The sequence below is a fragment of the Malaya genurostris genome, chromosome 3 (genome assembly GCF_030247185.1).
Source record: "Malaya genurostris strain Urasoe2022 chromosome 3, Malgen_1.1, whole genome shotgun sequence".
NCBI classification, from domain to species: Eukaryota; Metazoa; Arthropoda; class Insecta; order Diptera; family Culicidae; genus Malaya; species Malaya genurostris.
In genome coordinates, this window is record NC_080572.1 from 131,576,214 (window position 1) to 131,601,685 (window position 25,472).

General features: G+C 37.3%; 1 protein-coding gene across 2 annotated transcripts in view; it reads left to right on the forward strand.

Moving 5' to 3' along the window:
- Positions 1–17,110, forward strand: part of LOC131438696 (sideroflexin-2) — a 171,108-nt gene extending 153,998 nt beyond the window's left edge. For both annotated transcript variants that reach the window (XM_058608873.1, XM_058608872.1), the window contains 2 exons: positions 16,688–16,827; positions 16,886–17,110. In XM_058608873.1, coding sequence (XP_058464856.1) covers positions 16,688–16,827; positions 16,886–17,039 — 294 coding nt within the window. In that variant the 3' untranslated portion in view covers positions 17,040–17,110. The remainder of the gene's footprint in view (positions 1–16,687; positions 16,828–16,885) is intronic.
- Positions 17,111–25,472: the final 8,362 nt, after the last annotated feature.

A 25,472-nucleotide genomic window follows, 5' to 3' on the forward strand; every position in this document is an offset into this window, starting at 1 on the left:
ATTAAAATTTGTTTTGAATGCTGCAAAATGTAAAAGCGTTTGTTTGCTTCGGTATTCGGCACAAAAAGACCGTGCTGCTATTGCACACACATCTGCTTTCTGTCAAAAGTTACGTTGGGGTGCCGGTAACTGAACACCTTCCTATAAATCCAAATTGTGCACATCACTACTCAATACTGATGTGCAGCGATTACAATATAATATCACAACAATCTCGGTGTCGTTCTAAAGGTTGTAATATTACACGAAAAGATGCATAATTTAATATCAGAATCATATACAGTATTCAGTTAAGGTGCTGTAAAGTACTCAATACGTTGATTCGATGTAATAACGTGTGATTTATCTGCAATATTTCTTGAAAATAGAAAATTATTACATTTGATGTTCAGTACTTCTTAATTTTTTCACATTAATCGATAATCGCATCAAGATTGTTACATTTTTTTGCTGTGCATAAATTTGTTGTGCCACCATTATACGTATATTCCTTGCCACATAAATTGCACTTCGCCTTTCGCGATTTTTGGTCCACGTCAAAGAATTTCCGCACGCCACTTTGTGTTGATTTCACATTTCACTTATTTTCTCAACAATTTTCATGTCATAACCTTTATGTCGATACACGAATACTACACTGAAAGCCAATTCCTATTGCTATTATTTAATCGCTATTAGTCGCATCGAAAGAGAGTGCAATGACTGTGAAAAATTGAAATGATTGAAACCTCTGAAAGTATTTGTGCACTCGCTTTCAGCGCACCTGTGGGACAAAGCGAGATTGTCGAGAACGAATTTCAACGACGGCTAGTCCTCACCGTACCAATCCATACGCGAGCTTGGCACTACGTCGAAGCCGAAGAAATAAAAGTACAGGTGTGTAATGTCAGAGACATAACTGGATGTCGTGAATACGAATAAAACTGAAACTCTTACTTTATACTTTAGAATATAAATTAGTTGATCGATAGTGTGAATTGTGCATGTTTTGCCCTTTTGCACTACTAGAATTTGAAACGATGCACCTAAACTGCAGTACAGATTAGTTACATTAAACATTCTGACACACAAATATTACGAAATAACAAGTATAGTTCCTTATGATAAAATAATGGTGGTTCTGAAAAGAACCTTTTATGAAGGCGTTCGTGATGGAGAGTGACGAGTTTAGTTCAAATTCCGAAGGATACCATTGACTTCCAATGAATACCACTGACTTCCGTCTTCTTGCGGTAACATGCTTTGTATTTCGCTTGAAGATTCCTAGATCGAACCATAATCAACACGATGACAACGACAGCCAAATTCGAAATTGGCTTCTGAGTCAGTGCTATGCATTTTATATAGCAAATCAGCAAAAAGTTTACTACATACTACAACTGGTTGAAAAATGAGCCATATACAGTAGAGTGAAGTAAAATTTTGTATAATTCTTTGGGTATAAAATTATGGTTCTAAATGGCACCTTAGAGAAAATTGATGTCGGTTATTTCATATCGGATTTTAATATTTTAATAAAAGATACTATCAAAACGCTGTACGGGAATAATTTCTGGCATCCCAGAAGACCCAAATTGTATAATTTTGTAAGATATTAAACACTGATCAGATATAAACGATTTTAAACATTTGCGAATTTAGAACTGTGAAAATTGCAAAAAACTGATCAAATTATCTACATTGATAATTTTAATTTTCGATTTACAAAGAGGCAATCTTTATAGTTCTTTAGGTTGCATTTAGAGTCATTAGAAGGGCTGATTTTGCAGAATGTTCCACATTGTTGTCCTTTTTCCGTTGTATTTTGCTCTAATGCAAACGACCACCAACAGGATGATGTATGCGATCTTCTTCGAAGGGAAATTGGCTCTGCGACCTGACAACTGCTCCACCTGACGACCGAAGTCCAAATGAAAGCACGACCTAAGAATTTGAGGCTTTATACCACGCAAAAGGTTTGTTTTAATTGCCAACTGCTGCACTGGACAACTGAAGTCCAAAATTTAAACTCCAAATGGGAGTTGCGATCTGAGCGTATGAGGTTTTTAACCACGCAGAAGGTGCACTCTCCGACGCTGCTATTTGATTAATTCATTCCCACGACGTCTGGTTCCATCCAACGCACAAGAAGAAATGATCGATTTTCGACCACGGTTCCCCTTTTATACACAGTCAGTTGAAGATATGTGCCTGACTACCTTAAAATCGTCGTCCTTGCGCGAAAAACCCAGACGAAAGTAGAGAGTTTTCCGCGTAGTTTTCAAATTTTCAAAAAACTTAGTTTTTGAGTTGTTTGTGGTTATCTCACACTGTTCAAAATATTATCCTAAATTCCTGATCATATTTTTGATGAGATAGTGAAAGAATTATGTTGCTGCCATAAATACAAGTCGAGATATTCACGATTAAGTTCTGCCCATTGTTCCATATTGCTAATTTTGAAAAGGCACCCCATAGTAAAGTAAGTCGTATTCACGACAAAAATGTTTCATTGGGACGGGTACGAGGTTTTTCTGGCTTGAAGAGGCTCAAGGCTAAAGTCTTCATAATTGAAACTAAAAAAATTCTTGAAAAAAAGTATCGATACCTCAAAGTATCGACTCGGTTTCGGACATCCCTACATCATATCATGAATTGCACTCAAGTTAGGGGAATAGTACCTTCAGCAAAATTATTTGAAATAACTTTCTGTATAAATTTGTCGAAGTAACTTAGCCCCTATGTTGGCCCTGAGCAAAAATAATATTTTTATCTCGCTTTTAGTAGGATTAATCACACAAATAAAATTTGGCAAAAGATGGCGTCTATCATTCTGAGCAACTTTGCTGAAAATACTGTACCTCAAAAACCACGTTTCTATGAGTTATCAATTAGGAGCTTGAAATTGCGCTTTTGAACCACTGTGCAATGTGGCGAATCTAGTAGCACTGGTTTCATTCGGCATTCGGTAAGTCATTGCCGCACTCATTAGAATTGATTAATAAACTTTTAAAAAATCACTGCAATAGATACTCAGAGAGAAAAGACTAATTTAATTTATTTTTAAGTTTACCAAATTAACTTTACAGTAAAATTTCCAATTCAGAAAGAAAGGTAACGAAAACGACCCAAAAATTGTGGGGCGTCGAAATTATTCCAAACTGGTTCAAAAAATATCGTGTGTTGTCCCATAGTTGATATTAGGCCCTTTTAAAGAAGAATTCTGACATTTTGAACATGAGAGCGCAATAGTGCGATATTTTGTTTTGATTGCGGTCGACATTGCTAATTTATAGGATGAATAAAGGACCAACGACAGGATTAATAAAATCCATTGAGATTAAATTAAGAGCAGAGTTGTTAACATATCAGAAGTGCTTATAACGGATTTTTGAATACAAGTTTGATTTATAACAAATGTGAATTAATTCCCAATGTGGAGCAAGGCGAATTAAGCAGAAATATGAAATAATTATAGTGATTTTAGTGGCTAAATCAGGTTTTTGAGGTAACGTCCCTACAAATGAGAAGAAATAGGGAGCCGTTACCCCATATGAATTTGGATATGAAATCTGCTCCTTAACAAGCTACTACGCTTGGAGGCACATGTATTGATCTCATATTTGCTAGGATCATCAATATAGGAAGCCGTAGATATAGTTCATACTTTTCATATCATAGGCCTATTATATGATTGATCAACCCAACGAATTAATGTTTTCTTCGTTGGAATATTCTAATCGGTACCATATCAGTATCTCCACGAACAACAGGTCAGCTTGGAAATAGATGACGGAAGTCAGTGGCATACATTGGAATTCGAATCCAGCTCATCACTCTCCACCACGAACGCTTTCATGAATGGTTTTTTTTAGAACCACCATTATTTTATTATAAAGAACTATTGAAAATTACTTCGTAATATTTAATTCTGTGTCAGAATGTTTGATACTACTTATCCGTACTTTAGTGTATGTGCATCGTTTCAAATTCTAGTATTAGAACAAGAGGGAATGCTTGCACAATTCACACAATTGATCAACTAACGGATATTCGGAAGTGTGAAGGAAGCGTGCCAATTTTATTCGTATTCACGACATCCAGTTATGTCCCATTACCCATCCGTCATTTTACACCGCGATCTTAACTGAAACGTCGCTAACCATAAACTGTCAAAGTTTGGATTCGATCAGTGGCACGATATGTGTCGACAAGTTAAGCCCGTATCCGAGCGAGTTACGCTGCGGTACGCTCCGTGAGTGCGGGTCGTGATTGAAAAATTCACTGCTCCGAAAGCATTAATCTTTCTATTCTGAAACTACAGGGTACAGGGTTAAAATGATGAAAAAAATCCTCATTTTTGCGATTTTTTTCAGAAATATCGTTTAACAAAATAATCTCAAACATTTAGTATAATACAAAGCATCATTCGAACAACATTTTGTAATTGACAAATAAGTCGGTGAAGAAGTATTTTTGAGAACGCTTCTTGAAAATCATGATTTGCGGTGTCCACTGTATCTCAGCGCAGACTAATCAGAAGTTAAAAAATCAAAGCAGCATTGTTAGAGTAGAAGTTTTTCTAGAACCCAACGCTTCTGTTTGATTATTGTTTTGTTTTTTTTATTGGTCGTTGTTCAAAGCTAAAACTACAATTTTTCACGAAAAAAATCCACCATTTTGTAGCTATAAAACCTCCCCAAAGTAACAAATTACAAAAAGGAAAACGTTGGGGTCTGGTTTTTATATGTAGAAAGCGTGCGCAAAATTTTATAAACATTGGTGCAGTAGTTTTTGATTGACGATGGAGACGGACTTTCAAAACCTGCTTACGAGAAAAATGCGCCTAAAGTTTTTTGTCTATAAAATCAATGGAAACAATTTGTTACTCAAGGGAGTTCCCGTAGGGTCTAACATTTTCAAAAAATCTTGTTTTTCCTTTTATAATTTGTTATAATGAAACATCTCAAAATTGTTTTGTCAAGTTTTCAAGTCAATCGAAGCAGAAATCTTGGGCCTATGTGCCGAGCTCTTACTTTTTCGCAGTATGAGATAAGCAAAGATAAAAGCCCATAACTTGCTGAGTTTTGTTCCGAAAGGCTTAAAAGTTTCACAGAATATTCTTGAAATGTTTTACTATAAGAAAATATAAAGCAAAAATAAATGATTTTTCAAATGTGTTAGACCCTATCCGTCTCTTAATTAAACTCTATTCATTTTAGGGGATGTTCGCATAACATTCATTTTCGTCACGTATAATATGCAGTTTAACCTCTGAAACCATTTCACGTGATTTTTCAAGTGATTACTACGGACTATTTTTATTTGAGTGCAGTCAGTGTGAAGATAATGAGCATGTTTATTTGTGGTTTTAAAAAATCTGGTCAAAAGTCGCACTACACGGAACGACCGAAATTAGCTCTGCGCCTAATTCGTATTACTGTTTTTGAATTAGTTGATTTTAACAACAAAATTTCCAAAATAACTATAAAATTAGTTAAAATTGAGAATTTACTTTGCTGAAAAAACTCTTATTTTTAGAGAATGTGTTTAGTTGGTGAATATCCTGGACTCAAACCAGCAATATTTCAATCCAACACGAAATTCTCATTGACAACTAATTTTGTTATTAAAATCAGAAAATTTGTTTCTATTTATCTATCACCATCATTACTGAAGGACAGCACAAAAAAACCAAAACTGAAATGGGTATTATTAACAAGTTTATTAGCCAAAAACTCATGAGAAGTATCAAAGCAAAACAATCCATTAAAAAGCTAAAAGGGACAGTCTTATTGAAACTGCTTGAACATTGTTTTGATGTTTTTCGCATGTGTTCGATATATCTTTATTTAAATTTCTAAACCGATATGTAAAAATGTCGTAAACTGTTAGTGGAAATCGTATTTATTCAGAATTTGTGCGCACTTGAAGCGATTGTGCGTAATAATGTTTTTACGCGGAACAGTGAAGTGAATTTCGAATGTTTCACTCTAATTGTGTTGAAGTTTTTTTTTGTATCTTCTAACCTTCCGAGCTGCGCCGTTCGGTGTACTATTTGTATTCGGTTTTTGTTTTCCGAGTGCTCAAAGTTTTCAGTGAGAATGAAGAAAACAGTGATTTAGATGAAAAAAAATTCAAAAAGATGTTTACGTTTCGTTTATGTCTTTTTCTCCAACACAACATCGTATTTATACCTGCCAATATAGAAAAGACAACCGCGTCTGAATTTTTTTCGGCAGTAGTGTGCCATCTAGTGGCTAGTAGTCATTAAGGTGTTACCGTTTCGGTGACAGGGCGCCATATAGGTGCAGATTGCAGAAGCCAATTCAACCATTCATATTGGTTGAAAACAACATTATATTTCTTTAATTCAACTAAAAAATTAGTTGACTGGATATGAAGTGTGCCTTAGCTAAGAAATGACAGTACGTTTAATTTGTGAATTCAACTAAAAAAAATAGTCATTTCAACAAATATTTTATTATTATTAAGGGAATGAGAATAAAAAATCTAAATCAGCAAAAGTAAGATTTTTTTAGTTGTCTCAAAAAATAACTAACTAAAATCAGCAAATCAACTAAATTTTTCGCGAAAATGCTGATTTCGGTCGTTCCGTGTATTTCGTAAAAAACATACCTACCCAAAATTAAGTACAATGGGTATTACGACACTTTGGATAAATATGTTTTTCGCAAAATTTGAGTAGGTAATACTCCTTTTTTTTGACAATGATATGTAGATGGCGCATCGATGTTTTGATGTCATTTAATTTTTGGCGGCAAATTCGCATCGTAGACGTCGTTTAATTTTAAGCGGTAAATTCAGTTTCCGTCGCTGGAATATTTTTCGTTTTCGCGAATCAGCAATGTTCAATAATAACACTTCTTACAAAACAACACACATTTGCCGCAGCGGCACTATCACTCAAAATAAATGCTTCGATCAATTACTTTAAAATAAGTAGTCTGATACCAGACCCTGTCGCTTGGAGCGAAATCAATCTTCAGTTCAACAAAACCATCGAACGGCATCACATTCAACATATCATGTCTCTCATATTTCTCTTCCCTACTTCTGTGTACGAGACTCGATGTGGACTCGCATGAGGGCGCCATGCTCGCAAGGATGTTGCCAATGATTTGTTTGGGAAATGTGAGAGCTGGATATCTTGTTAATATGATGTATTTACTGCTACACATTGAAATTTGACTTTTTTGAGAGCAACACCCATGTACCGCATCACTCTCCCAGTGATGCCAACTATCTGGGACAAGTTCAGAACATAGTTGAAAAATTCATGTTCGAAACCCAGATCAAGAAATTAGGTCATAAATATAGTTCTAGAATTAAGGAACTGAACTCATTTTTAGAATCCAAGTTCCGAATTCAGTTCAAGAACTGAATACTAAGCTTGAATTAAGAATCCTAATAAAGAAACTGAACTCAGTTTTAAGATTTAGCTCTAGAATCCATGTTTCGAATTTAGTTCCAGCATGCAGATTCTGAATTCTGGAAATGAGTTCTGAAATTGAACTCAGGAATTAAGTTCTGATTTAGAAGTTCCAAAATACAGATTCGGAGTTCAGCTTCAACATTTAGTTCCAGAATACAGATCTAAAATTCATATCATGAATATTGTTCATGAATTCTGAAGTTGAAAACCTAAATCAAAATTCTGGATTAGAATTCCGAACAGACATTAAGGAACTAAATTTAGTTCTAAAGTTTAGTCATGAAACTAGTTCCAGAATTCAGAAATAGTATTCAGTCAGTCGGCCATAGTTTTTATATTCTGAAATTGAAACTGAGTTGAGAAATAAGGTGATCCAGAATCCGGGTTCTGAATTCAGTTCTAGAATATAATAAAAATTTCAGCTTCCTACTGCTGCAGGTTGAAGGCGACTGTTCGCTACGATGTCCGAAAAGCGAATGAGAGTGTCTCTTGTTTGGATGCCACGGCGAAGAAAAACTTATGTATACTGCCTATGAAATAAACGTATTTATGGAAAAAAAATTGTCGATAGATTGATTTCACGAGCAAGATGAAATTTTCTTACTTTTTCTGCAGTATTGCTTCTTGGAGCCGAAGCAAAGCTATTGTATTTGATTTTATCACAATTCATTGATTGAAAGACGAGTAATGTTTAAAAATAACAGGTGACTCACATTCACAATCTCATTTGTGTATTTTCTGAGAGATCGTGAATGTATGCAATTTGTATCAGATTCTTCAAACCTGTGACCATTTCAAATCACGCAAATAATTTGGAGACTCTCTCAATGGGTCGATTACTTCCATTGTATTGAAGAGACTAGAAAACTATAATTTTCCAATAAAGAATTCCAGCTCACTCATTCTTCGAGAAGAACTAGTTCTTTTGGACCGTTCGAGAACGGATTGCCCATCTCTAATTCGCTGTTATCGTATCTGTTGTCAAAAAATGGACCGACTTTCGGTTCCAGAACTAGTGTACGATAAGTGGATAGTTTTCAATTTCGTGTGTGTTTTTTCATAAACGTTGGGAAACACAAGTACAAATCCCATAAAATGGGTTGATAAATTCTTCTGGTTTGCAGAACTTATTTATTTGTAGGCATAAAAACTTGGTTCGGCACTAATAGTTTTCCATTTCCTGTTCCGGAAGCACCGAAGGTAGTGAAGAAAAACTTCACAAGTAGAACACATTTCGATTTTTCGGCGATGCTTGAACCGATATTCACAAATCTAAGTTGAAGCTCATATTGTTTCAAAAACTACTGTGAAATTTTATCCGGATCATACCGCTTCCGCAATTACAGGGCGGTAAGTGTCGCAGCTCTCAAACCGCCATATAAAATGAAGATGCAGAACGAGCTGACACGGAAGAAAAAAAAACCTGTTTTAATCCACCTAGTGGTGTAATGATGCCTTTCTCATGTATAATATTGTGGTATTCTATTCAAAAAATTTATCTTCGATTTTTGAAAGAAACCAAGAGATTATTTGCACAATAACTTATATAACAGACAGAATAAAACAGTGTGTTGATTGCGTAGGTCATCCTCAAGAAAACGAAGTGGGTTCACTACTATATTCACTTCCGGCATCGGAACCCGAGAACCGGTATAATCAAAGTCGGTTCGTACGGCCACCAACTAACATGACATACAAACTCTACTACTACGCACTCTAAATTACGATTTAAATGTTTGTTGCATCCGAAAATATGCAGTAATTTTTGTTAGGACCATAAGACCTTTCAATTGACCCTAAGATTGGGAATAACGGTTTAGAGTCCAGTTTACAACATTTTGTATGGTTTTTGTTCCGCCAGTTTAAGTGACGGTGTACAATATTGAATACACTTTACCCTATAACTCCGGAACCGGAAGTCGGATCCCAAATGAAATTCAGGAATTCCGTATGGGACCAATAGATCTTTAATTTGAATCTAAGTTTGTGGAAATCGGTCAAATACACTACACCCTATAACTCCGGAACCGGAAGTCGGATCCGGACTTCCATTTGAATCTAAGTTTGTGGAAATCGGTCAAACCATCGCTGAGAAAAGAGAGTGGGATCCATTTTGGTATATATGACCACTATTTCTGGTACTTCCCGAAACGGATACCGGACACCAGGATAGCCGGAATCGGTTTGTTTAATTGCCTACTGATAATGACTATCGGTTTGTGTAGTTTTGAGACATGTTTAAAAATTTTTTTACGTTTTTTGTTTCGCCGGTTTAAGTGACGGTGTACAATATTGAATACACTTTACCCTATAACTCCGGAACCGGAAGTCGGATCCGGATGAAATTCAGGAATTCCGTATGGGACCGGAAGACCTTTCATTTGAATCTAAGTTTGTGGAAATCGGTCAAACCATCGCCGAGAAAAGTTAGTGAGATCCATTTTGGTATATATGACCACTATTTCCGGTACTTCCGAAACCGGATACCGGGACCAAGGATAGCCGGAATCGGTTTGTTTAGTTGCCTACTGATAATGATTATCGATTTGTGTAGTTTTGAGACCGGTTTAGAAATTTTTTTACGTTTTTTGTTTCGCCGGTTTAAGTGACGGTGTACAACAGTGAACACACTTTACCCTATAACTCCGGAACCGGAAGTCGGATCCGGATGAAATTCAGGAATTCCGTATGGGATCGGAAGACCTTTCATTTGAATCTAAGTTTGTAGAAATCGGTCAAACCATCGCTGAGAAAAGTGAGTGAGATCCATTTTGGTATATATGACTAATATTTCCGGTACTTCCGGAACCGGATACCGGGAACCAGGACAGCCGGAATCGGTTTGTTTAATTGCCTACTGATAATGACTCGATTTGTGTAGTTTTGAGACCTGTTTAGAAATATTGAACACACCACGAGACCTTTCATTTGAATCTAAGTTTGTCAAAATCGGTTCAGCCATCTCCGAGAAAACCTAGTGAGATTATTTGACACATACACACACTCACACACACATACACACACACACACACACACACACACACAAACACAGACATTGCTCAGCTCGATGAACTGAGTCGAATGGTATATGACACTTGGACCTCCGGGCCAATTTTCACTAGTCGGTTTTTCAAGTGATTGCATAACCTTTCTATATGAGAAAGGCAAAAACAATTCGCCTCTTACAACAATGTATACAAAGGTGTTATAATCCCAAATAAAATGTCTGATTTTCAACTGAATCCGACTTCCGGCTCTGGAACTGTTGGGTTAAACGTTAAAAAAAGGAAAAAGGGATTCAGGGATTTCAAACAAAATCCCTGAATTCGTTGTGGATAATACTTTCAGTTTCGGAACTATAGAGTGTTTCGATTCGTATGGCTGAACCGATTTTCACAAACTTGGGTTCAAATGAAAGGTCTTGTATTCCTATACAAAATTCCTGAATATTGTGTGGATCCGACTTCCGGCTCCGGAGTTATGGGGTAAAATAAGTAAAAAAAATGAAAATATGTGTTCTAGCTTTTCTCATAGATGGCGCGACCGATTTTCATAAACTTAGTTTCAAATGAAAGGTCCTGTTGTCCCATACGTAATTCCTGAATTTTATCTCGATTCGATCTCCGGATCCGGAAATATACGGTAAAGTGTGTTAAAAATTGTATACCATCACTGAAAAGGGCGAAAAACCGTAAAAAGTTTTCTAAATCGACCTCAAATCTTCTCCAATTAATAGTTTTTATCAGTAGACGGTCAAACAAACCTATTTTAGTTATTCTTTTCAGGAATCGAAGAAAATTATTCTAAAGAATACTAATGTATTACATATGATAGTATGATTGATATGAGAAAGGCATCATTAACATGAATTAACATGAATTTAACATGAATTAACATGAATTTAACGACAATGATTAGGTTTAGACGAACGAATATACATTTGATTGATGATATTTGGTTATTAGCTATCTTTTTAATTTCAATATCTCTCAGGGGTACAAATATGTGTGAATTGTTTGATTTTTGTAACACCAAATCAGTAAACATTTTTTAATTTGTCGCCAAATTTTTTTCATCTTAAACAAGGTTAACTTTATCACAACACCGCTGTTAGATAAACTCTTGTTATGGAATCATAAATTTCTCAAATCGAATGAACACAATTTCACCAAACGTTTTAATCATCGATGTTGTTTTCATTGACATTTTGAAGCGACGCGAACAAATATCAACTGAAAAAGTTGTTGATTTTGCATTGTGATTATTGTTTTGCTTTCAACTGTCTCCGGCATTTAACAGCATTCAAAACAACATACTCTTCAACTACTTGAATATATGCAAATCAAAAACCATATTGGTTGAATCAAAAAGAAATTAGTTGAATCAACTATCGCAACGATCAAAAACTGCGATATCGCAATTTTATGATCGGAGGGTTCTCCGTGCTGTTTTTGATAACTTTTAGTCTTTGCCTAATGATATTAATGAGATTATTAGGCCTAATGATATTAGTTAGATTATTAGGCTGAAGTTTACTTTTCCCTGAGTCCTGTTCCCTGGTACTGCCTTCGAAAAACATTTCTTAACGTAATTATCGTTTTAGTGGTAGAATCATTGGTGGTAGATTTACGGAATATTGGTATTTCTCTTATTTTTAGTTCTCGAGCTTTGGCGATGGCACGTTCAACTTCATTCAGTTACCTTTCGATGTCCTCTGCTGATTCTGGATGGCGATCGTAGTTAATGTTGTTGTCCACACTGCTGCTGAATGCTGACCAGTCGACATAATGATAATCACGCCGAGTACGTTGCTGGGTTTCAACACCGGACCCAACATCCACCACAACAGAATAGTGGTTGAAGCTGATGTCTTCAATGATGACCGGACGAGAGATGTTCTCAGCAAGATTGGTGATAAACAGGTCGATGATGGAGCATGTCCCTGATTTGGCAACACGTTGAACTATCCGGACTCAGGATAGTGTAGTAGCCGTTTTTAAGGGCGTCGTTCAGCACTGCTCCATTTCGATTATTTCTGGAATTTCCCCCAGGCTTGATATCACCGGCGATGATGAATTTATTTCGTCCTCTTGTCAGCTTCTGCAGATCATTTTTTAGTTGTGATTGAGTTCCTTGGTTCAGTGAGGACTGTCTAGGGCTGTATGCTGTGATGAATTTTATCTTTCCGATCGTCGTATCCAATTCAACAGCTTTATCCTCTTCTCGACGTTTCATTCGATGAATTGCCAGAGCCGGTTTCTTAAGATTTGATAAGGTTATAAGGTGACTAACGGAAGACCTCTCAGCACAACTTTGTATGGGTTTTCACTGTTCTTGTTATGAGTGAAAAATTTCGCTTCCGTTTCCTGGAGATGTTTCGTTACCAGATCATACTCGTCCTGTGAGTTGCAAAGCAGCTTGGTCCCAAACTGCATAACTTGAATGTTGGTGCGATATTCAATGAATATAGAGCCTTCCGCAATGAGTGATAATCCCATTGATTGATGATATTTGGTTATTAGCTACCTTTTGTCGTGAATACGACTTACTTTACTATGGGGCGCCTTTTCAAAATTAGCCATATGGAAGAATGGGCAGAACTTAATCGTGAATATATCGACTTGTGTTAATGGCAGCAACATAATTCTTTCACTATTTCATCATAAATATGATCAGGAATTTAGGATAATATTTTGAACAGTGTGAGATAACCACAAACAACTCAAAAATTAAATTTTCTGAAAATTTGAAAACAACGCGGAAAACTCTTTACTTTCGCTTGGGTTTTTCACACAAGGACGACGATTTTGAGGTAGTCAGGCACATATCTTCAACTGACTGCGTATAAAAGGTGAACCGTGGTAAAAAATCGATCATTTCTTCTTGTGTGTTGAAAGGAAGCGGACGTCGTGGGAATGATTTAGTCAACCAGAAGCTTCGGAGAGTGCACTTTCTGCGTGATTAAAAACCTCAAACGCCCAAGTCGCAACTCTCATTTGGACTTCAGTCGTCCGGTGGAGCAGTTGGCAATGAAAGCAGGCCTTTTGCGTGTTATAAGGCCTCAAACGCTTAGGTCGTGCTTTCATTTGGACTTCAATCGTCGGGAGCAGCAGTCGTCAATGCTCTAATTTGGACTTCGGTCGTCAGGTGGAGCAGTCGCTAGTAATAAGAACAGACCTCAAACGCTCAGGTCGTAGAGTCACCTGTTGGTGGTCGTTTGCATTGGAGCAAAATACAACGGAAAATGGACAACAATGTGGAATATTCTGCAAAATCCGCCCTTCTAATGGCTCTAACTGTTACCTAAAGAACTATAAAGATTGCTTCTTTGTAAATCGTAAATTAAAATTATCAGTGTAGTGCAAATCTAAGATAATTTGACCATTTTTTTGCAATTTTCACAGTTCTAAAACAGTGTTTAAAATTGTTTATATCGAATCAGTGTTCAATATCTTAGAAAATTATACAATTTGCTCTTCTGGGATGCCGAAAATTAATCCCGTACAGCATTTTGATAGTAACTTTTACTAAAATATTGAAATCCGAAATGTAATAATCGACATCAAAATTCTCTAAGGTGCCATTTAGAACCATAAGTTTATACCCAAAGAATTATGCGAAATTTTACTGCACTATATTGTATACGGCCCATTTTTCAATCAGTTGTAGTTTGTAGTAAACTTTTTGCAGATTTGCTATATAAATGCGTAGCACCGACTCAGAAGCCATTCATTTCGAATTTGGCTGTCGTTTTCATCGTGTTAATTATGGTGCGATCGAAGAATCTCCAAGCAAAATACAAAGATTGTTACCGCAAGCGGAAGAAGCATTCGTGATCTTTGTGTGTCAGAATGTTTAATGTAACTAATCTGTACTGTAGTTTAGGTGTATCGTTACAAATTCTAGTAGTGTAAAAGAGCAAAACTTGCACAATTCACACTATCGATCAACTAATTTATATTCGGAAGTATAAAGTAAGAGTGTCAGTTTTATTCGTATTCACGACATCCAGTTATGTCTCTGACATTACACACCTGTACTTTTTTTTAATTTCAATTTCTCTCAGGGGTACAAATATGTGTGAATTGTTTGATTTTTGTAACACCAAATCAGTAAACATTTTTCAATTTGTCACCAAATCTTTTTCATCTTAAACAAGGTTAACTTTATCACAACACCGCTGTTAGATAAACTCTTGTTATGGAATCATAAATTTCTCAAATCGAATGAACACAATTTCACCAAACGTTTTAATCATCGATGTTGTTTTCATTGACATTTTGATGCGACGCGAACAAATATCAACTGAAAAAGTTGTTGATTTTGCATTGCGATTGTTGTTTTGCTTTCAACTGTCTCCGGCATTTAACAGCATTCAAAACAACATATTCTTCAACTACTTGAATATATCCAAATCAAAAACCATATTGGTTGAATCAAAAAGAAATTAGTTGAATCAACTATCGCAAAGATCGCGATATCGCAATTTTATGATCGGAGGGTTCTCCGTGCTGTTTTTGATAACTTTTAGTCTTTGCCTAATGATATTAATGAGATTATTAGGCCTAATGATATTAGTTAGATTATTAGGCTGAAGTTTACTTTTCCCTGAGTCCTGTTCCCTGGTACTGCCTTCGAAAAATATTTCTTAACGTAATTATCGTTTTAGTGGTAGAATCAGTGGTGGTAGATTTACGGAATATTGGTATTTCTCTTATTTTTAGTTCTCGAGCTCTGGCGATGGCACGCTCAACTTCATTCAGTTACCTGTCGATGTCCTCTGCTGATTCTGGATGGCGATCGTAGTTAATGTTGTTGTCCACACTGCTGCTGAATGCTGACCAGTCGACATAATGATAATCACGCCGAGTACGTTGCTGGGTTTCAACACCGGACCCAACATCCACCACAACAGAATAGTGGTTGAAGCTGATGTCTTCAATGATGACCGGACGAGAGATGTTCTCAGCAAGATTGGTGATAAACAGGTCGATGATGGAGCATGTCCCTGATTTGGCAACACGTTGAACTATCCGGACTCAGGATAGTGTAGTAGCCGTTTTTAAGGGCGTCGTTCAGCACTGCTCCATTTCGATTATTTCTGGAATTTCCCCCAGGCTTGATGTCTGGCATTGATATCATCGGCGATGATGAATTTATTTCGTCCTCTTGTCAGCTTCTGCAGATCATTTCTTAGTTGTGATTGAGTTCCTTGGTTCAGTGAGCACTGTCTAGGGCTGTATGCTGTGATGAATTTTATCTTTCCGATCGTCGTATCCAATTCAACAGCTTTATCCTCTTCTCGACGTTTCATTCGATGAATTGCCAGAGCCGGTTTTTTAAGATTTGATAAGGTGATAAGGTGACTAACGGAAGACCTCTCAGCACAACTTTGTATGGGTTTTCACTGTTCTTGTCATGAATGAAAAATTCCGCTTCCGTTTCCTGGAGATGTTTCGTTACCAGATCATACTCGTACTGTGAGTTGCAAAGCAGCTTGGTCCCAAACTGCATAACTTGAATGCATTATCCATATTATCCGGATCGGCTTCGGATTGTAGTCAATATCCAGTGAAGCGTAGGTGTTCATTGTAGCCACTGACACATGGCCGACAGATGATGCTCTGGAACTTGTAGTTTTCTTCCGCTTCACGGACCGTCCCGAACTGTCTCTCTCACAATCGGTCACTTTAAGCGACATCTTCTCCAATTCACTCATATGTATCAAAGTTTTAACTGTGTACTCGTTGAAAACAAAACACAGAATGAAACGTTAGCTGCAGCTTCGTTTTTGCAATAATTGACCAATCAGAGCGATGCTTCACAGCTAATAGATCGCTTACTTCTTTAAAACCATCGTCTCCGTAATGGAAACTCAGTAAGCCAGCATAGCGTCTTAGATTTTTAGCTGACAAAATAGGACACAGCTCACTATTAATCAAAATTTTAATCATATATAATTGAAAATACATGGCTTGATATACTCAAGTCGAGAGGTAGAAATATTTCCAACCAAATGGTAAAATAAAATGAATAATTGACACAAAATTGACGAAGCTGTAAGTGTTCAAATCCTGATTACATTTCTACGTGTATTTTTCCTTGAGTTTTTAATTTGCACTTCTACAATAGAAAACAAAGATGTGTTCCACATCAAAAGGAAAATAAAACCTATAGTTTTTTCAGAGATTACTTGTCTAATCTCCAAATACGATAATGTACGAGCCAATTAATTTCATAATATCTTTTTAGGTCGTATTTTCCAGAATTGCCATGTGCGCCCCAGGAATGTTAATATTACCAATTATCATGGAATCTTTAGAAAAACATCGTTTGTTCAAGCAATTTTCATTCCTTCATGCTCCATTTCAAGTTATGGTGGTAGGATGCTTGTAAGTATGCATTAATATGTTAATTGATTTTGAATATCTAATGTAGATAGTATTGTAGCCTAACATTTATGGTTCCGATTGCCTGTGCTTTGTTCCCACAAACTGCCGCAATCAACACCAGTTTGATGAAAATATTAGAACCTGAATTTTATGCAAAAATGGAGAACAATGGTTACGTTCCTGCCAGAGTATACTTCAACAAAGGTCTATAGGTACAAATTGGCAACCTAACGTTAAATAAATAGTAAAATGTTACGCTAAACGGAAACATTCTATTCAAGAAGTGTATATTGATTTCATGCCGAAATGTTACCCAAAGGCAATATTTCTTTGTAGGAACGATGAAGAAGGAGGGAAGCGGCCGGTAAGTAATCAAGTATGCTTACTTGTACTGTATGAACAATCAAGAATTTGTTTCCAATAACAAGATCATAGATCAAATTGTAACAAGAGTGTGTGAATTAAAAAAAAATCACTTGTCTATATTAAAACAAAGGATACACAGATTTATTTGATTATAAATCCTTCGTTATAACATAAGAACACAGGAGCGAGGCTTAAAATTTAACCAATATCAGTTCAATCCAATTTCCCTAAGAGTTGTGTTTCATCATATTCAGAGTAGTACAATTTGTAGCAAAATTTTCCCAGAATGAAAACGGTTACAGCTTTTAGTTTTATAGCTGTGATATTTTTTCTCACGAGTTTTTTTGGCATTACAATGTATTATCTATCAATACACTGGGAGTAAAAATATTCACAACTTTTTCTCCTATAATTTCAGGTTCCAATAATTCAGTGATTTATTGATAACTATTCAATAGAGAAAAGCCTATTGATGTGAACTACTTTAGAGTTTTCTACAGCAGGCATACAAACCGTTCTTCCTTTTTTTTCAAACAATGTATACAATAAGCACCAGTGAGTTTTCAACTCTTTTAAGGAACCATGGTAATTAACTGTGTATATCACTTCTTACTTTTAAGTGGTTGTTTTATCATATACGATAAGGATTATTGACATATGGCTGATGATGTTTAACGATGCTTGTAAGTATTTGTTGATGTTTCGTTGATGACACTCAGGCGTGTAAGTTGGTTGCTGATGTCGAGAAGTGGCGGTTGGACTACTGGGCCGGGTCAAATAAAAGTTACTGCTTTGTCTGGATGCACGGTTATTCGTGTTCCATCTCAAGGACATGTTGTGATGATCTGGAGCTGATGTTCACAATATTCACTTCATGAGGACTAAGAGTTGTGTCTCATGCAAAGCTCGTACAGGCAATATTGAGGTGTCAACATTATCGTACAGGTAGCCCGCTGGAAACTAAATTGGCTTCAATGATGTCGTTTTCAGGCGTTTATTGTCGCGAATACGACTTACTTTACTATGGGGCGCCTTTTCAAAATTTAGCCTGTACAAGAATGGGCAGAGCTTTATCGCGAATATCTCTTGAATGTACTTAACCAAACAACTTTATTTTTCTACAAGCTATCGCAAATGTGACCAAATATTTGTGATTAAATTTTCAACAGTGTGAGAGAACCATAAACAAATGGAAACTTTTGAAAATAATGAGGAAAATTCATCATGTTTGCTTGCCGTTTTCGCACCCGGCTGACGGTTTTGAAGTAGTCAAATACATAGCAGTTCTGATTATCTACTGGACGAGTATAAAAGGTAAACTTTGGTTGAAAATCGATCATCATTCGTCATCTAACACTCGATGTAGATAGACGAATAACCTGCTACGACTAGTTTCGATTTTGTTTTATCTCTTATTCGCAGCTGCCTACCTACCCGCGCTATGGGTAAAACGCGCTATAGATCCGAGAAGGATCCAAAGGATGCTGAGCGTCTGAAGCCAAGTGATGTACAGGTGAACGACCGTTTTCTGAGTAACAACCAATACGCTGATCTGCCAGTTGATGTCGAAGAGGAACTGCAGAAGGAAAAAATGCCGCCTTTCTACCTGAAGGGCTTCCCACCGCCTCTACGCTCAGATTTCAACACGCTGATCAGCAAAGGACTACAGGCAACAATCCGTTTATGTACTGAAGGCTACAAAATAACTGTTCCGGCTTTGAATCACTACAAAGCAGTGCAATGTTACCTGAAGCAGTCAAAAGCGGAATACTTCACACATGATATTGCCGCCAACAAACCTATGAAGGTTGTACTTCGAGGACTACCCGACATGATGGAAGCCGAACTAAAGCAGGCACTGTCGAAGGCTGGATTAAAGCCTGTGATGGTGTTTAAAATGAAACGACACAACACGGACAATCAAAAGTATCGAGATCAACTGTACTTCATTCATCTGGAGAAGGGCTCCATCACCATGAGTCAACTGAAAACGATAAAATCGTTATTTCATATAATCATCGAATGGCCAAAGTATAAACCGGTACATCGGGATGTCACACAGTGCACGAACTGTTTGAACTACGGCCATGGAGCGAGAAATTGCCACATGAAAAGTCGGTGCGGGAAATGTGCTGAATCACACAATACCAACGATTGCCTACTAGATGACATCGCAGTAAAATGTGTGAACTGTGATGGCGACCATCCATCTACTAGGAAATTGTGTCCCAAACGTGCTGAGTTCACAAAAATTCGACAACAGGCATTCCGTGAACAATCAACGCGCAAGAACGTTCCACAGAAGGATGAAATTAATTTCCCACGGCTCCCACCGAAGAGGGATATTCAAAATTTGCCGCCACTTTCTCACAGCAATCCAAAAGATTCAGCCGCTGGATCACAAAAAGATTCTTCCTCCAAATCCCTCCTGGATGGGGCAATAATCAACCACAAGCAAAGGATGACTCTGGTGATTTATTCTCTGCTGAACAACTGATCGTCATTTTTGAAACAATGACAACAAAACTACGAAACTGCAGAACGCGGTTAGATCAAATCAACGCCTTAGGCAAATTCATCATAGAATATGCAGCATAATGATTTGGTTTTTGTAAATTGGAATGCTTGCTCACTCAGGAGCAAAACTGCTGAATTGTCCGACTTTCTTCAAGAGAAGAATGCCGATATTGCTATTTTAACTGAAACTCATCTTTTGAAGGTTATTCCATTGTTTCTCACCCAATGTGAAAAAGAGATATAGTCAGAGGGATGCATCGTTCTTCTTGGATTGAATGATTTCTTATAAGGCGCCAAACTTACTTCTGCTCATGCATTTTGTAATTCGTTCTTCTGGGAGTGCTGAATAGTGTTGGTTTTGTAGAAATTCTAAACGCTTCCATGGAATTAAGGTTTTATTAAATGAGCATTATGACACCTACTGATCGTGCAGCGTACTTTCAGAAACGGTGTTTTTAGTTTTGTACTTTTTTCCTACCTTACTCACTTAGCAATTCCCATCAATGTTCCTTTTATCCTTACCTTCCCATCAGGAAAATGATGAGAAGTCACATCAAGGCACAAATCTCCAAATAATCAGGGGAACGTTTTTCTTGAGCCAATTAGTTCCGATTCCTGCTATAAGGCTGTGAATATTACGTCTATAAATATAGGGATCATGTTACTTAATGATTCATACAAACGCCATGTGCTTTTTGAAATTTATTTATGGAGTTTTCTTCTAAATTGTAACACTTATTTTCATTTTTCGAAACAGTACAAGTAACTGATAATTCTTGTATTGCAAGCATATCATTGGACCGAACGGAAATTTTGATAATAAAAAAAGCGAAGCGCGGTTAATATTCAAATTTGATAGAAGTAGGAGAAAAAAGAAAAAATAGCATGGATAATGCTAAGGACGGAACAGTTTTTCCGAAAAAATCGGTTCAGATTAAAGTTCATAGCCTAATGCATTCGACCAAAGCGTTATCGGCTACAGTCGTGTTCATTGATGCTGCTCATAAGGACTTGATATCAACGAATATATCCTATGATGATCAGTTTTTTCAAACCAACATACATCCTCAGTTGAAGCAGCTAATCGGTAGTAAATCACACATTAACTGTTATTTTTATCGATTGTTATTGATTTTATCCTCAAAAGTTTCACAAAGAATCCGTTAGAATTAGTAAATTGCGGAGTAGAACTCGCACTAGCAAACCGTATGAAAAATCCGCGTGCAGCGAAAATACGTGAGAACTCGAGTGTCCAGGAAATTAACAATTGGTTTGGTCATCCGTATCGTCAAAGTAAACTGAATAAATGTATTACCTATATTTTTTTTAAATCGTATATCGTCGATCTCGGGTTTATTACCTATATTATATTGCTTCGTTTTGCATTGGAATATAGTTTAGCCATTTTCGTTAGTAAAATGAAATTTGTTTACAATAAATTCATGAACCAGAAAAAAGTACGGGTGTGTAATGTCAGAGACATAACTGGATGTCGTGAATACGAATAAAACTGATACTCTATCTTTATACTTTCTTATATTAATTAGTTGATCGACAACTAGAATTTGAAACGATACTCCTTAACTAAAGTACAGATTAGTTACATTAAACATTCTGACACACAATTAAATATTACAAAATATCAAATATAGTTCTTTATTTTTTTTTTTTTTTTTAATAATGACACTTTACCATCTTTGTGGCATTCGTGTCAGTTTGGTTTCCTGGGAAACCGATATTAAGTCAAACGATTAGTTGTGTTTGCTTGATGAATTTTAGTAGTGATGCTTCTTTCTCACTATCGTTTGATAACACATCAGCAATCGATCCAGTGATGTTATACTCCCTTCGCAGTTGGGCGTAGCCTTGGCAGTACACGAGGATATGCTTTACAGTGGTTTGATCTCCACAGAAACGGCAGATCGGTGGTGCGCTTCGTTCCATTAGGTAGGAGTGGGTGAAGTTAGTGTGCCCGATTCGCAGTCTTGTCAGGGTTCGCTGTTCAGAGGCGCATCTTCTATCAACAGGTCTCTCTGTGTTGTTTGTTTGTTTGTTTGTTTGTTTATTGTCCAGTAGTGTAAGATAAGACATCTTTTAATTATTACTACATCCGATTTCACCGTTCGCATATTCATTCTTATATCTAATTTTAATTTCTTATTTTAACAATTAAAATACTACTAGGTACTAGTTACGATTGAAAAAATCGATGCAGCCAACTTTAAAAATTGTTTCCGAGGGAGAGCGTCTTACTGCAGGTGGCAACAAGTTCCAATTTATCACACCTCGAACGAACAGTGAACTAGCGTAACACACCGTATTATGAGCAGGAATCACTAAGTTTTCCAAACGACGTCCTCGAGACTGAATAAGTTTTCCATAGAGTACAGCAGGGAACTGAGTTTTCTGAAGACCTCTAAGGAAAACACAGGAACGATATGCATAAAATCCATTTAGAGTACATCCAATGAGGTTCTGTTGCAGATGACTAACGTGGTCGTAGCGATTTAATCCATATACGTATCGCACACAGCAGTTCAATGCTACGCGTAGCTGGTTAAATAAGTTGGCACTAGGGGAGACATGAAGAACATCTCCGAACAAGAAATGTGGCAAGATCAACGATTTGAACAGTTTCAGTTTTGTTGATGACGGGGCGGTAGGAACACAGCTGTACAACGTTCGCAAGCTGGCATAAATTTTTCCGCATTGTTGCTTTATTAGTCTATCCCACTGCAAGTCACTTTGAAAAATGAACCCAAGGTTATTTGCGTTTTCGGACCAATCGATTTGTTGCCCGTTCAAGACAATCGAGGGCACTGGTAGAGTAAATCCGTTGGTTCTACGTCGCCGGTTTGTTATAAGCAATGCTTTGCTTTTATTTGGATTCACGTATAAGTTGTTTCGTCGAGACCAGATTTCGACTTGCTCAAGATCACTATTTATCATTGTTATCAGTTCACGCACGCACGGTCCAACCCGACCAACATAGAGTTGCACATCGTCAGCATAAATCTGAATCGAACAGTACTTCAATACCGTTGGGAGATCATTTATATGGCAGCAGAACAGTAGGGGACCAAGAACTGAGCCTTGCGGAACACCAGACATAACATCAGCACTGTTTGAGTAACGATTACCACAAAAAACGGTTTGCTTTCTACGACACAGGTACGATTCAATCATGTTTACAGCAGCCGATGAGAAATTGAACTGTGCCTTCAGTTTTTCCAGCAGTAAGTTGTGTGGAATTGTGTCAAAAGCCTTGGAAAAATCCAAAAGAAGAAGAATGGCAGTTCCTTTTTTATCAACGATGGCTCCTAAGTCGTCGTGTACTCGTAGAGTGGCGGTTTTGATGCTTTGACCTCTGCGAAAACCAGCCTGAAAGTCCGACAACAGATTGTTCGTTTCGATATATGTTGTCAACTGCTGCTTGAGAAGCTTTTCAAACACCTTTGACAATGACGGTAGTATGCTGATTGGACGAAGATTGGTGATGTCGTTCAGATGTGCTTTTTTCTTCAGCGGCACAACTTTAGCGTGTTTCCAACATTCGGGGAATGTACTTGTTCGAATGAGCAGATTAAACATGTGTGTTATGTGTTGAACGATTAACGGACAGATAATCTTAATAAATCTAATCGGCAAACCATCTAGTCCGAGTGCATTCGACTTTGTATCCCAGAGAGCTTTGACGACATCCCAATATTCCACCTGTTGGAATGAGAAATTCTGTGGCGATGATTGTGCTGATGTAACAAGTATTTCACTTCGAGGAGTGCTATCCGCATAGCTAGCCAAAAATGCGCGATTTACTTCGTCTGGATCGTACTCACACGGTAGCGTTGTTTTTACTTTACCAACACCAAGATTTTTTATTCGTCTCCAGAGGGTTTTTGACGGAGTCCTACTGTCCAAAAATCGGTTAAAATATTGCTGTTTGGCATGACTTATGCTTGTGTTGGCGCGATTTCTCATGACCTTGTAACGCTGTCGTTTTTCGTCTTTCAAATTTCTTGGAGCCTGTAACCAATCCCTGTAAGCCAAGTCTCGTTCGAGTAAAGCTTGACGTACACTTTCCGAAAACCAAGGATTATATCGTTTACGGGTTGACCGAACACGAAGCGGAATACAACAGTCGTGTATCGTTTTAATGTGTGCGTTGAAGAAAGCGATGGCACCGTCCGGGTTTTCAATTTCATAAAATTGGTTCCAGGGAATGGATAACAAAGCATTTTCCAAAGTTTGGGAATCAAAATTCGTATAGTCACGATACGTGCAACGGTCAGAAGGTCGAGATATGTCACAGTCAATTGACGAAAAGATGAGATCGTGCTGTGATAATGCCGGGAAACTTACTTGGCCGAATTTTAAAACCTTCTCGCTGTTATTTGTTATCAACAGATCAAGTTGAGAGCACCCTTCATTGTGATAAAAAGTCGGTTCTTCGCTCACGAATGACAGTGAATGATTCAAGAGCATCGATTCAAAACGTGCACGTTTTGTACTAGGACGAAGCATATCAGTGTTAAAGTCTCCTACCAGAAAAATTGTCTCATAGCGAACAGCGAAATCAACCAGTTTTTCTGCTAAAAAGGATGAGCAATCGTTATCGGGAGGACTGTATACCGTCAAAAGCAATATCTTTTGGCCGTTTATTCGGAACTCTAAAGCCAAACATTCAGTTTTATCCATTGAATTTTCCACTAAGGCCGTGTTGAAAACCTTGGAACAGATTAGATGTTTTCTATAGTAAACAGCTATTCCTCCACCGCGCCGATAACCCCTGTCGTTTCTCGCAACCGAAAACCCAGGGATTCCGATACTACTGTCACTAATTTTTGAAGTCAACCACGATTCGGTGAAGCACGCAATCTCGATTTTGGAACAAGACAAAAGAGACCGAATTTCGTCAAGCTTGTCTGCATTACGCGCACAAAGGCTTTGAGCGTTCCCGTGACAAATGTTTAGCTTTCCAGATAATAGAGCAGCATTCAGCACCGCTCCAGGAATGTTCGTTGAGGTGTGATTCTGTGGTGGAACCATCAAGTATAATAAGGGAAACAATTTTTAGTGGGCTGCATAGTGTCAAAGGATTTTACAATAATTATCTCTGTCATAAATTTACAATAATTATCTCTGTCGTGTCAACAATTCACAATACAAATAATTTTAACATCATAAACAAAAACTTCAAAAAGTGAACGAACAAAAAATTAATAATAGTACTGACATATAGTTACGAATACTTATTTAAGTCATCTACGGATTTTATCACGATGGATGGTGCACCAGCAGCAGTCCTCACGTAGACGATCCCTTGTTTAGTGTACACTGACGCTAGCTTACCCGCCTTCTTCAGATGTAGAGCCACCGACTTCAGTTTGCGTGCTTCGGAGGTAAGACTCTCGTTGATGTACACACGGCGATCGGAATCCCATCCAATGTGCCTTAGATTAAGGTCGCGTTTTCGTAGGTAGGCACTGTAGAACTCGTCCCGTGATGTCTTCAATGCAAACTCGACCACTATAAGGCTGTCGTTGTTAAATTTGCCGTTGTATTTCATACGCCTGATCACCGCTGGGACGTTAGAGATGTCTTTTACTGTTAACTGTTTACCGATTTCCTTCAGTGTCAAATTTAAATCTTCGTCGGGTTTGTAAGGAATACCGCTTATGATAAGCTCGCTTCGGTTTTCCAGTGCACCAATTTTATCTGTCATACCATTCATTTGATTGCTTAGCGATTCCAGTGCAGTGTCG